This window comes from Hydractinia symbiolongicarpus, chromosome 5 (genome assembly GCF_029227915.1).
Source record: "Hydractinia symbiolongicarpus strain clone_291-10 chromosome 5, HSymV2.1, whole genome shotgun sequence".
NCBI classification, from domain to species: domain Eukaryota; kingdom Metazoa; phylum Cnidaria; class Hydrozoa; order Anthoathecata; family Hydractiniidae; genus Hydractinia; species Hydractinia symbiolongicarpus.
In genome coordinates, this window is record NC_079879.1 from 3144477 (window position 1) to 3159086 (window position 14610).

A 14610-nucleotide genomic window follows, 5' to 3' on the forward strand; every position below is an offset into this window, starting at 1 on the left:
TCCACTCTTGTGTTTTGGGGTTATTATAGCACTGGTTAGTGTGTCTGGAATGGTTCCTTCTTCAAATGATTTCGTTCAAATCAGCTTGAGTGGGGTGGCTATGACGTTTTTGCACTTTTTCAATAGGATTGATGGGAAGCCATCAGGAACAGAAGAGGAGTTTGCTGAGAGTTCATTGATTGTCTTAATGAAGTGTGTTTCATCGAATATCACGTTTTGTAGTGAGGGTTTGTACTGTTTTGGTGTGCTGAACATCTTGCAGTACTGCGTCAGTAGCATGTCGGCTATATTTTTTGAATCAGAGATGTAGTTTCCACTCTCGTTGATTTGAGGACCAACAGTGGATTTAACTTTTGCGTAGGAGAAAAAGAATTTGGGTTGTGCTTTATTGATTCTTCGGCTTTCTCTTCTTGCATAATGGTTGAATTTCTATATGAGAGTTGTAGTGACTTTTCAATCTGAATGAGTTCTGCCTGGAGCCTATCAGTACGTGATGGCGATGTAACGCGTACTAGTTCTTTGTTTATCCCTGGTTCGTCTTCTCATGAGTGCCATTCTCTCTCTTGGAATTTTGTTTCTGTTTGTTTGTTCTATCTTTCTTGATGGGGCATGTGTTTCTGATGCCTTGGTGCAGATGTTGTAAAATTCCTTTAGCATGTCCGGTACATCAAGATCTTGGAATTCCCGCTCCCAGTTGACTGCTTGGAGGTTTTCGTTATGCAAGTCCAGTTTACACTTTCACCCTGGTAATTTAGAAGATCGAAAGGGGATGAGAAGACTCTAGGAATTGTCTATTGTGGAATATGTGAGGGTACATAAGATGTTGAGAACATCAGTTGACTATCAAGTAAAGCGTTACTGATTGCACAACCTATAAGCGTGTAGCTTGTCGCTGGAGGGAGGGCAAAAGTAAGATGAATGACATCACAGCGTTTGATTTGCATTTTGCATCTAAAGTTTTTATCCTTTTTGTGAAAATAAATTAATAAAAAACGTGGTGTAGAATCTTTTAACCTTGTGGGAGTGAAAGTGCGAAAACAAAATTAAAAAAAAAAAAATAATAACGCCGACGCATACATTAATAACACGAAAGATATATTTATGGAGTTTGAAATAAAGCAAAAATGATTATGATAACCCAAATCAAATCTACACATCTGAAAAAGTAGCAATGTAGCTTGACCACTTCAAGGTATTTAATGCACATCCAGAGAAAGTTTTATTTTTTTAGATTAATTTGGAATCAGAATACCAACAAGAAGTGTGAACATGGTTTTCAAAAAAGGAACTGACAATCCAGAATTTAATTTAATTTCCCAACCTTGTAGTCAGCACCTATAAGACAACAGTAAACGATGTGGGACTTTACCGTATTTAATGTTATATGCGTAAAAGAAACTTATAAGCGTAAAAATAATGTCATAATAAAAATCTGATATGCGTGAAAAAAATATATGCGTAAATAAAATCTCATTCCGACTTCAACATCGCGAGAACTAACTTCTTGCCCATGTTGGGATTTTTTTTAAATAAAAGAGATAAAATGCTGTCTTCAACTAATGTGTATTTTTATTTCTTTCAAAAAGTGACACTATTCACGCGTTCCCGTGCTTCTTTTTGTCAGCAATCGACAACCGCATTTAAGGTAATTTGCCTGTCGCTTACTACTCTTCATTTGTCTCTATTGAACGTTTGTAAACGCACGTCTTCTTTGTTTCGAAATCAAGCCACAGACCATATTCCCGAGTTCTTATTGACTAATCAACTTTCGTCAAAGTTTCTGTAACCAGTAAAAAAAAATAAAAACAAGTATCACGTGTATTAGCGTCTTTTTGCTTGAAAAGTTTTGTATTCTCGTTTGGGTCTTGATTCATTATTAAAAAATAGTAAAGTCCTAAGGACGAGGTTGCAGTACGTCGCCGCTTCAGACGTAGCCCACTCGCAATCTTGAGAAAAATCAAAGTGGTTGCCAAACATTATTTTTACGCATTTAACATTATTTTTATGCATTCAAAATTATTTTTATTATTTTCATTATTTTGTTGATATAACATTACTTTTACGCATTTTTAAAATTTGCAATAACAAAGATTTTTTTATGCACTTATCGACCACGGTAAACAAGTGAAACTTCAACGAACTACCCGGATTAAAAACAGAAAAAACTAATAATCTAATCAGGAAGTTTCGCACATTCGAACCGTTTTGACTTATTTTCTCCGCAAATTCGCCATTATCAGGCCTACCTGAGAATTGTCTTAAAACCATATTTTGAGATCGTCATTTTCGCCACTTTCGAGCCGATAAGACTGCAAATAACTACAAAAAAGTAGTAGTGTTTTTTCAACTTAATATAGCGAAAGCAAAAACATTTTGATAACAGATATTCTGCATCGTAGTAAAAAAAACATTACGGATTTTTGACCCCTCAAAACAGACAGTACCTTTATGTCGAGACGTTTTTTTAGGTGTTGCGTAAAGGTTAACCCTTAAAAAAAAAGAGTGACGTGCATGTTAAACAAACGGGAACCATCAAGGATGCGATTTCTCAGATATTTTCTATGTAAGAAATGCGTTATTAGAATAATGTATTTCATATAAGAATTCTTTCCCTACCAAGTTATGCGCATGTCAAGAGATACAAGGTTTCAAAATTTTAGCATAAATAATTTCTTTCCTGAAATAACTTATGTACTTCACACACTCACACAACTGCTGAACTTGGTAAATGGACAAAAAGATATGCCTGTAACTTATAAGTTTTTCATAAGACTCAATAAAGGTCGGAAGAGATCTCACGTAGCAAACACAAAATAAATTCGTCTAAAAAAAAAAACTAATTAAAAAGTTAAATTACAAGATGCAGTAGCACCTCAATTTTTAAACTCACAAGGGATCGAGAAAAAGGGTTGAAAAATCGGGGTTTCGAGAAATTGAGGGTAGCCCAAAAAGCAAATAAAAAACAAGTCAGTATAATAAATGTAATGTTTGGGTGACCGGGAAAGCTCTGAAGGTGACGGCTTAGGCTTAAAAATACCCAGTATTTTTATGTTAAAAGACATGTAGAATTTGTATTTGTAGATATACTCGCTAAAAAAACTTAGCAAACATTCATAACATTTATTACAGTATTAAATACCTTTATCGTCATCACAACAATGCGTTTGCAAAAATAAGTTTTCTTCGATGCTTTTTCCAAGAAAATTTTTTTGAAAACTCGGAGAATTCGAATAGCAATCCTGGTTAAAACATCAGGCTTTGTTTATGCAAGGTTAAGGGACCGCAAGAAAAGTTCGAAAAATCAGGGAATTTACAAAATCCGGTGTTCGAAAATCCACACTCAACTGATTTCAGATAATGCTAAATATTTATCCGGAGTCCCGTCAAAATATTACCTTAGTTTTGGTCATGAAAAGTTTAGAGAACTTCGTGATGATAAAAATTTAAATATTTACAAAGTATGAATACACCAATGATTCACAAATGATAAGGGTTGTACGTGATCCAATGAGCTTTTTGATCGCTACCACGATCTTTTTGGCCTGACGTAAACAAACTCTTATAGACTTTGCTTTTTGTATGGTCTATCACATCTTCATCACAAGATTTTTCGTTACTTTTTCTTTTGTTTGCTTTTTTCGAGTGGGTTTTCACTTCCCCATTCACAGAAGTCTTGCGTTTTATTTCCCCACTTGCAGAAGTAGATTTTAAACCTATCGCTGCTGGAGGAGCAGGCATCTTGAATCCGTTTTGAGCCGTAGAGAGAGAACCATTAGTGGCTTTAGTTTCTTCTTTCAAGTTTTTACTTTTCTTCTCCTTTTTTACTTTACGAAGTGCTTTCATTTTTTCTCGTCTGTTCTTCATGTTCGTTTCCATATGTTCCACATCTTCGCCATCTGGATTTAGCACAATGATATCATCCTTCGAAAACTTCTCCCCGCATTTATGACAAAGTTCAGTCTCCACTTCCTTCAATGCTCTTTCAGATAACACGCAACCACATGTCCAAATTGCACAAAACTTGTATTTACCGTTCATTTCCAAACCTGTTGAATATGATAAAAAATTATGGTGCTTTTATGGCTACTTAATTGTCAAAAATTTCACGATTCAAGAAAGCTCCGGATTTTTGCATTTTTGCAGAATTAAATAACGCTGTTGACTAAATTCATTAAATTTAATGAATTTTGCGAGAATTTATTAACGCGGATGATAAACAATAAAATTGAGCCGAACCTTTTTGTATAATTTCAGATTTAGAATTTCTTATTTACCATTGAATATTAATACCTTAAGAGTTTATAGGAATCATAATCAGAAGTTTTGAGAAATTTAACTTTAGAAAGCGAGAACATCGCGGAATTAATTTTCCCGGTTTGTAAAAAAAAAAAAATGATAATTTGAAGAGTTTATATATAATGTGAAACAATTAAAAGAGAGTGTGGAAACTTGGATAAAACTTGCTTAAATCTCAGCTTAACAAAAATTTCATGCTACAAAAGTTAAAAAAAAAACTAAAAAAAAGTAAACGCAGATAATACAAAATTAACACATAAAGGAGATTAACTGACAATCTGCTCGTCTCAACTTTAAAACAACTTACCGACGACAGGACACACGTATTTTGATGTGTGGGTATCATAATACTGGTCAGCTAACTCCGACGAACGCTTTGCAAAACTGTTGTTTTCTGTCAAATTCAACTGCTTCACATCCTTTAAATTTCTGATATGTTGAGCACTGGTGCAGATTGTACGATCAAGAAGAAATTCAATAACAGATTCTTTGCTAAAAATAGATTTATTTACATTTCCATTTTTTTCTTAAAAAAATAAGGTAATAAACCCATAATTGTACCTTATTGGCGTTTTTTTACGCCAGCCCTTTTTACGCTGCTACTTGAGAAATTCAGTGTAACGCCACTTAATCCTGTGTTTTACGCCGCTCTAATTGGAAGGTTAATGAGTGAATTAAAGCTCCTAAGGATTTTTAGTTTTCTTAAACAACACCTTATATATTTGCACAAGATCTGTTGTTTCTTGACACTGATCCTTCCCATTGTGCGACTTGACTTCTAACAAACGTTCTTTATATGCTTTACCTTTTTCTTCTTCTGGAGGATTCCATATACAGAAAGTAACATACAAATCTTGACAGTTCTCTTGGTATGTGTTCAACTGTGACGTCACCAATACTATCGAATTGACTAATTGTAATCTTGCAACAATACGTGTCAATATGACGTTACTTGCTAGTATAATTTTATGTTTTTCTAAGTTGCTTCTCTTATACATGATAGTCTCTACTAACATACGAATCTATTTCAACCTCCTAATATTTCGGTTAATAAGAGTGCCAAATGCTACGCCACAGGAAGGTATAAGATTGGTTTGCGGAGCAAGTTCTGCAGCTCTTAAACCTATTCCTAGGTTAAAAAAAGACGATTTCTTACACGACGTAAAGTAGATGTCCGGCTCAGTAAACCCTCGTCATGCAAGATGGATTATTAACTGTATCAGCATCTAATTGTTGATCTTCTATCTAGGCGATTACTAATAAGAATCACTTGGTGGTGGGGTTTTAATTGTGTTGAACCAGTATCATTGGTAATTCGTTGTGTTTAGTCAGAGTGGTGTTCAATAGTGTTGAGTTGAATCAATCACACTCATTTAGCGTTGCGTTATACACAGAAAGAACTAGTGCGAAGATAACCTACAGGTTAGTCTTATATATATATTCCTATTTAACAATGGTAGCAGAGGAATAAAAGTGAAATGTCAAAAAGTTGGGTCCCCCCACCATCATTAGACAAAGAGACGAGTTACAAAGATTGGAAAAAAGAAGTGCAAATATGGCAAGCACTGACAGAAATAAAGGAAGAAAAACAATGGTCAGCTATATTCATGGGCTTAAGAGGGAAAGCTAAAGAATTAGTTCTAGAATTAGACATTGGACAGATAAGTGCAGCAACTGGAGTAAAAGCCATTACTAACAGATTGGACAAAATATATTTAAAAGATGAGAATCAAACTGCTTACCTAGCTTATGAAACCTTTGAAAGATTTAAGCGACCGCCTGAGATGAGTATGAATGACTATCTTATAGAGTTTGAACGGTTATACCATAAGATCCAAGGACATAATATGGTACTTCCTGATGGAGTGTTGGCATATAGAGTTCTACAAAGTGGCAACCTTACACCAGAGCAGCAACAGTTAGCAAGAGCAACTTTAAATTAACTACGGTATGATGCAATGGTACGGCAGTTAAAGAAAATATTTGGGGATACGGTGGCCTCATTAGGAACAAATACTGAAGTAAAGATAGAACGAGTTCTTCAGGCAAGTGCAGATACAATTGAGCAAAATTACGTCACTCAAAGAGGGGGATATCAACGCTCAAGGTTTAGAAGAGGAAGACCTGCAACTGCTTCAAATCAGAGATATGCAGGAAGAAAAACCAGACCCAACAATAGAAGAATGAATCCATCCGATCAATCTGGAAGTCCATCAAGATGCAATATTTGCCAATCTATATATCACTGGGCTTCAAACTGTCCACACTCTTATGATAACCAGGAACCTGAGGATGTTAGAAAAGATGACAGTCATTCTAAGGTTACGTTTTTTGCAAAAATCAGAGAAGATGAAATGCAATCTCTGGTCGGCGAAACTCTGTCATGTGCAGTTTTAGACTGTGGTTGCACAAAGACCGTTTGTGGTAATACTTGGTATCAATGTTTTATTGATAATCTTGAAAATGATAGATTGCCCGAAGAGCATCCCAGCCAAATAAGATTTAAATTTGGAGATAGTGAAGCAGTTTGTTCTATGAAAAGAGTGTTCTTACCTGTAATTATTGGCTCAAAAGAAGTTTATCTGGAGACAGAAATTGTCCCAAACGAAATTCCTTTGTTACTGAGTCAAGCTTCCATGAAAAAAGCAGAGGCAGTTTTAGATTTTATCAACGATTCGGTTACAATGTTTGGAGAATACCATCCTTTAAAATTTACCACTACAGGTCATTATTGCATACCTTTGAACAACAACATAATAGAGATGGTTGGAAAGAAACATGACCACTTGTTACCCCAGGTTGCCTTTGTTTGTGCAAGTACAAAATCAAGAAAAAGTAAGATTATCAAACTTCATCGTCAATTTTGCCATCCAAGTGCTGAAAAATTAAAATCTCTCATCAAAGCATCTAACTCCTTCTTAAATGACCGAAGTGAAGTTATGAAAGTCATCGATGAAGTATCAAACTCTTGTGAAGTGTGCATCAAATACAGAAAACCAAGACCGCGCCCTATTGTTGGCTTACCAATGTCATCAGAATTTAACCAGTGTGTGGCTCTAGATCTTGTGCAACTTTCGCAATCATTATGGTTTATCCATATCATAGATGTTTTTACCAGATTTTCATCAGCAAAATTGTAATAACAGATATTATCTTTGAAATTTGGTTAGCCCGATTTGGTCAACCAAGGAAGTTTCTAGCTGATAATGGTGGAGAATTTGTTAACAAAGTGTATGAAGAAATGTGTGAGCAGTCTAACATCAGGTTTTCAACAACTGCAGCTGAAAGTCCTTGGTCAAATGGACTATGTGAACGACACAATGGTATGATTAAGGAAATGCTGAAAAAAATTATTGAAGACACAAAATGTACACACAATCGGGCACTATTCTGGGCTATAAGTGCAAAGAATTCTTTATCAAACAACAAGGGATTCTCACCAAATCAACTTGTTTATGGTAAAAATCACGACTATCCCTGCATCCTCACTGATCATTTGCCAGCTATGAATGACACAGTTTCAAGCAAAACCGTGGCCCATAACCTTGCTGTAATGCATGCATCACGAAGAGCCTTTATAGCAGCAGAGTCTTCTGAGCGTATACGAAGAGCATTGAGACATAATGTTCAGTGTTACAATGATGAGCGATATATCAATGGAGATAGAGTTTTTTATAAGAGAAAAGACAGTGAAAAATGGCATGGACCAGGCACTGCAATTGGACAGGAGAATAAGCAAGTCCTTGTAAAACATGGTGGAAGTTATGTTAGAGTACACATGTGTCGCTTGCAGAAGTTGGACCAAGTTTTGCATTCACAAAAACCTTTACAAGACACGGAAAGGAGTACTGAAGTGACAACTACACAAGTGAACAATTGCATTCCGCTTGAACGCGATGATGTTTTTGGTGAATATGTTGGTGCAGATGATTTTGACAGTAACAATACAGAAGAACCAGAAAATGAGAAAACAACAAATTTACAAACAACAAAAGAAACAACATCAGACGGTGCCTCAATGAATGAAACAACAACACACAAGATATCAACAAATGAAATCACAACCAATCGAAATGTTAGCAATTCGTCAACAGTCCAAGGAATTTCAAAGTTGAAGACAAAAATCATTTACAAGCTAACTCCCGACAGTGAATGGACAAGGGGATTAGTCCACAGCAGAGCAGGAAAAGTGAGCAGAAAAGGAAAAGAAGGCAGACAGTATGGTAGCTGTTTAAATGTCCAAAATGAAGACACAGGTGAAATAAATTGGTTAGATTTCAAAAGATGTGTGAGTGACTGGCAACCTGTTGTTGAGACAAACGAAACTGAAGAAGTACTATTATCGACTCAAGCAACTGTTACAGATGAGGTCCTAAATGCAAAGTATGAAGAATTAGCCAATTGGGAAGACAACAAAGTTTTCTCCACCATAGAAGATAAGGGTCAATCTACAATATCCACAAGATGGGTGGTCACAACAAAGAATATAGAGGGATACAAAACAGTTAAAGCTCGTTTGGTCATAAGAGGTTTTGAAGAAGAAGAGGTCAAAAATCTGACTAAGGACTCCCCAACTTTTTCAAAAGAAAGTCTTCGCATTGTACTTACGATGTTAGCAACCTATGAATGGGAATGTCACACCTTAGATGTCAAGACGGCATTTCTTCAAGGCAACCAGATTGACAGAGAGGTTATCATAAAGCCCCAAAGGAAGCAAATACAACAGGTGTGTTCTGGAAACTAAATAAAGTTGTATACGGCCTTGCTGATGCTTCAAGAGCTTGGTATCTACGTGTGAAGGAAGAACTAATCGGCTTGGGGTTGAGAATGTCTTTATTTGATGAAGCATTATTTTATTGGATTCAAGATGACTGCTGCCAAGGACTGATTGTAATACATGTTGATGATTTTCTATGGGGAGGATCCCATGATTTTCAAGTGAAGGTCATTTCGCCTATCAGAGAAACTTATCTCATTGGATCTGAAGATTACTCCAATTTCAAATATGTTGGTGTCAATATACAACAATCTAATGGTTTAATTAACTATGACCAAAAGAACTATGTGGCAGGTATGGAACTGGTCAAGATTCAAAACACAACAGACAGACATCGTCAACTATCACATAAAGAACAATCAAACTTCCGATGTATATGTGGGCAACTAAACTGGATGTCATCGCAATCAAGGCCTGGCATTTCATTTGATGTGTGCCAGCTAAGCACAAAACTAAACTGTGCAGTAGTTGATGATGTCATGAGAGCCAATAAAGTGGTAAAGAAGTTGAAATTGGATCCCAACATTTTCTTGAAATTTTGGAAACTTAAGCTTCCATTACAACTGATCTTATATCCTGATGTTTCATTTGGGAACCTTCAAGATGGCAGCTCTCAAAGTGGAATTTTTATTTTCCTGAAAGGTGTTGAGAATCTTATGGCACCTATCACATGGCAGTCTAAAAAGATTAAGAGAGTTGCGCATAGCACTCTTGCTGCTGAGACACTAGCTCTTGTTAATGGTATTGATACATGCATATGGGTGAAGAATGTGATAAATGAAGTGTTGAATACTAATCTAGAAGGCATCTTATGTCATACAGATAACAAATCATTGTTTGAAGCTGCCCATTCAACAAAATCTTTGGAAGACAAACGGTTAAGGGTTGATATGGCTTCCCTTAGACAGAGTATCAATTAGAAAGAGATTGAATTGAAGTGGATTTCTACCAAACATCAGTTAGCAGACGTGTTAACAAAACAAGGAGCAAATAGCACACTCTTAATGAATGTGCTACAGAGGGGTCATGAAGAATAATAGTGACCAATTAAATGTTGAGTTATGAAAATTTGAATATTGTGTTCAAAAATTAAGTTTTTTTGAGCTTTTATCTTTTAGAATTTTTATGTTTAAATTCCACACAAGTAATCACACGAAGAAAGAGAGATACATGTAGTGATGACTTAACCAAGACTAGTACAGTAGAGGGTTTTGATGAAAAGCCAGTTTTGCCCCTAGACCACTGTACTAAGCGAGTAGGAGTCGCTATAAATTCCTCTCAACATTCGAATAACCAACTGAACGCCAAACAGAAAGAAAATAGAGGGATTGTTGATCTTCTATCTAGGCGATTACTAATAAGAATCACTTGGTTATGGGGTTTTAATTGTGTTGAACCAGTATCATTGGTAATTCGTTGTGTTTAGTCAGAGTGGTGTTCAATAGTGTTGAGTTGAATCAATCACACTCATTTAGCGTTGCGTTATACACAGAAAGAACTATTGCGAAGATAACCTACAGGTTAGTCTTATATATATATTCCTAATTAACACTAATGAGTTCTAAAACGCTCACTCAAGGTTATTTCCGAAACAAATACATTTGTGAGGCCCTTACTGCAACAAAAATCATTTAAGCATATCAAGGTGATTCGTAATGCCACTTATTAAAAGAACTGTTGTAAAAGACCTTAAAAATGCATGTGAAAAAAAACTGTAATATAGGTTGGTCAATAACAGATTTGAGGGTTTAAAAATTAACACTGCTCTTTAAAAAAAATCCATATTCATAGTCCTTTTTCTTTATGTCAGCTATTATTCCAACTAGTAAAAATTAACGCCACTTAAGGGCGGCGTAATTAAGATTGGTAATCAATTTTCAATATTACTAAAACAGTAAACAAAATAAATTTAATCCCATTTTATAGATTTATAGAATAAAATTTATAGATTGAAACTAAATTTCTGTAGCCAAGCATTTAATAAATTTTAAAAATCTATAACAATTTTTTTGCAAATTTTAAAACTTTAGAGTTAACACATTAAACTTGCATCTTGAAAAAGCATCGTGCATTAACAAAAATGTAGTCCTTTTATTGTTAATCAAGGACTGAAAATGTGGATAGTTAGGGCAGAGAAATCTAACAGTTCTAACAGATATTAAAAAGTCCAGGCAATGCTTTTTTAAAAAGAATTTCCCCCCAAAAGTTAAATCTTTATTCAATTGGAAAAAGTGAATTTTTAAAAAATTCTTAAATAACTGACTCAAAAAAAAGTTCTTTAACAAAAACAAATTTAAAAAATGCATAAAAATTACTTCCTATAATATGTAAGAACCAACACATCATTTAATAAAGCATGATAAAGTTCAGTACAAGTATTCATAAAAGATAAAAAGATATACCTGTATAATTTCCCCAATTCACAAGTCATTATAGGTGTTGTTAATGCTTGCTGACTTATTGTGCAATTTGACCACTTGGCACTTCTATCCATATCTTTGTCTTTTTGTTCCGGTCTTTTGGCAGTTTTAACCAACTCATGTCGTTTCGGAATTGTACCACCATCGCAACCCATGTTGTTAATTATAATTCTAAAATTACAATATAGTCAACTAAGTTCAACATTTGCTGGTAGTTGCAGATATATTTGCACAAACGAATGCCAAAGACTTGTGCAAACACACACCTCAAAAAGAATCAAAAAATATAACAATGAAAAATGCTGTTAATTTTATTGGCTGGAATCTTAATCTACACACTTTTTTAAAGAATAGGCTTTCTTATACAATATTAAAGTTGAGAATAGGTTTAAATTAAGAATATCAAAAGAATATATCCTGGTTCCACTTTTTGTTTTAGATTTATAAAATTTTATTGTTGATATTGCGATTTGTGTTAATTCTGTTGTTATCTTTCAGTAACCAATACAATAGTATTAGAGACTGGTGAAGCCTTCAAGTTACCTCATCAAGGTAAGAATCAATTAACAATGGTAGCAGAGTTAAAAGGTACAGATCAACTGGCCTGGTATTTATGATCATTGTGCGAGTGACATTTGAGTTGAAAGAAAGCAATTGAGGGCACACACCCGGATGTGTTCCTTGAGGTAAGAGAGATAACTTTCCCTTTTGTTGGCTATTTGTTGACACGTATGTATGCAAAGCAATTGATGAAGTAGTTTGTGAACAATGGCAACAACAACATTGAAAGGCTCCACCAGCGTTTAAAGAGGATGATGACTATAGCAGTTGGAAGAACGATTTGGAGATCTGGCAGATGTTTACAGAACTACCAAAGAAAAAGCAAGGTCCAGCTGTATACCTGTCACTGACTGGTCGGGCACGGGATCAGGACGCGACCTGACACCTGCAGAAGTTGGATCAGATGATGGTTTGGGCAAGATTATATCTAAGCTAGATTCAATATATTTCAAAGATGAAAGCACAAGAGCATTTATTTTATGACTATAAGAGGAATAGTGGAGACAAATTTCCTGATTTTATTGTGCAGTTTGAGAAACTCTACAATAAGATATCCAAATATGATATGGCATTGCCTGAAGCTGTCAGGGCATATTTTCTTCTCACAGCTGCGAATATGTCTGAAGAAAATGAAAAACTGGCTCGTACAACTTGTGCAGAACTCAAGTATAAGAATATGAAGGACACAATCATGAAGATATTTGGAGAACTGAACACAGCAGAAGACGCTGCACATTTGGGAGCTCTTCCTGTGAAACAGGAATGCTTTTATGGAAATCGTCATGCTGATACCAAGGACAGCTTGTCAAGGAATACACGTTCAAGAATGAATCCTGTTGATAAAGATGGGAAACTCATGAGGTGCCATGAATGTGAATCAACAAGACATTTTGCTAACAAATGTCCTCATAAAAATCAAGAGCAAAAAGGTTTCAGATCATGGAACAATAGACCTACAGAAAAGAAACAAGATGTAAATGAGATCCATATCACCCTTTTTGCAGCCTCTCCAGACCAAAGGCAATATTGTCTTGTTGGAGAATCCTTTGGTAGAGGTGTCTTGGATTCTGGCTGTACAAAGACAGTGGCTGGGGAGAAATGGATGGATGAATATCTTGTGACTCTCTCTGAATCAGATAAAAATGCTGTAGTTTCAAATAGTACTGATTCTATATATAGATTTGGTGATGGAAAGGAAGTGAAAGCTACAAGAAATCTAATCATACCAGTTATTCTAGGTGGCAACAAGTATAAATTGTCTGTTGACATAGTAGAGATTGAAATACCACTACTGATTAGTCGTAATACCATGAAGTCTCTCAGTATGAAATTAGATTTTACCAGTGACTTGGCCCTTATTGAGAAGAAAAGAATTGACTTAATATGTACCACAACAGGACACTATTGTCTTCCACTAACACATTGTGATCTTGATGCTCAAAAAGGAACAAAAATCATTCTACATGGAGAAAATTTGAAAAATATTAGTAAGACAGAGAAAACGAAAAAAGCTATGAAACTGCACCGCCAATTCGCTCATGCTGGCAAAGATAAGCTACTCAAACTTGTAAAGGATAGTAATTTGTATGACAAGGAATTTTGGTCATGCATCGAAAAATGTAGACCAGTTGTGGGTATACCTCTGGCAAACACTTTTAATCAAGTAATATGTATGGATTTAAAAGTTTATGAACATAATAAACAACACATCTTACATATCATTGATGCTGCAACTCGTTACTCTGCTGGATGTCTTATCAAATCGAAACATAAAGATGTCATTGTCAGTAGAGTGTTTAGATTTTGGATTGCATACTTCGGATCACCAAGTACAATCTTGACTGACAATGGTGGTGAATTTTCGAATGAGGTTTTACAAGAAATGAATGAAAAGCTCAATATTGAGACAAAAACAACAGCAGGCGAATCTCCTTTCAGCAATGGTATTGTGGAAAGACATAATAAAATTCTGCCAGAGACCATGTTCAAGACAATTGAAGATACAAATTGTGAACCAGACGTAGCACTAGCATGGGCCATCAGCGCAAAGAATTCTTTACAGAATCATGGTGGCTACAGCCCTAACCAATTGGTATTTGGCCATAATGTGAACACACCCACTATTCTGACAGATGATTTACCAGCATTGGAGCCAACTACGTCAAGTGAAATAGTGAAAAAAAATCTATCTGCTCTGCATAAGGCAAGGGAGAATTTCATTAAAGCAGAATCCAGTGAGAGAAATAAAAGAGCGCTTAGACATAATGTTAGAACATATTCTGATGAGACGTATTTGAATGGGGAAAAAGTCTTCTACAAGCGCAAAAACACCAAGGGTTGGAAATGTCCAGGTGTGGTTTTGGGACAAGATGGTCAAATGGTGCTTGTCAGACATGGTGGTAACTTTTACCGAGTGCATCCATGTCAGTTGATGAAACATAGCCAAAATTATAAAGTTAGTTAAATCAAGTCAGATCATGTCAAGAGGAAGGAAGGCCATTTGAATAAGTTGTATGTAATGAACGATAGTGTCAATGATTGTGATAATGATGATGA

General features: G+C 35.3%; 1 protein-coding gene across 1 annotated transcript; it reads right to left on the reverse strand.

Moving 5' to 3' along the window:
• Nucleotides 1-2571: 2571 nt before the first annotated feature.
• Nucleotides 2572-11690, reverse strand: LOC130644195 (replication termination factor 2-like). The gene is made up of 3 exons (XM_057449701.1): nt 11476-11690; nt 4604-4788; nt 2572-4046 (listed from the first exon to the last, which is right to left on the reverse strand). The coding sequence occupies exons 1-3, from the start codon at nt 11646-11648 to the stop codon at nt 3478-3480; spliced, it is 927 nt and encodes a 308-aa protein (XP_057305684.1). The 5' UTR covers nt 11649-11690; the 3' UTR covers nt 2572-3477.
• Between the last annotated feature and the right edge of the window lie 2920 nt (nt 11691-14610).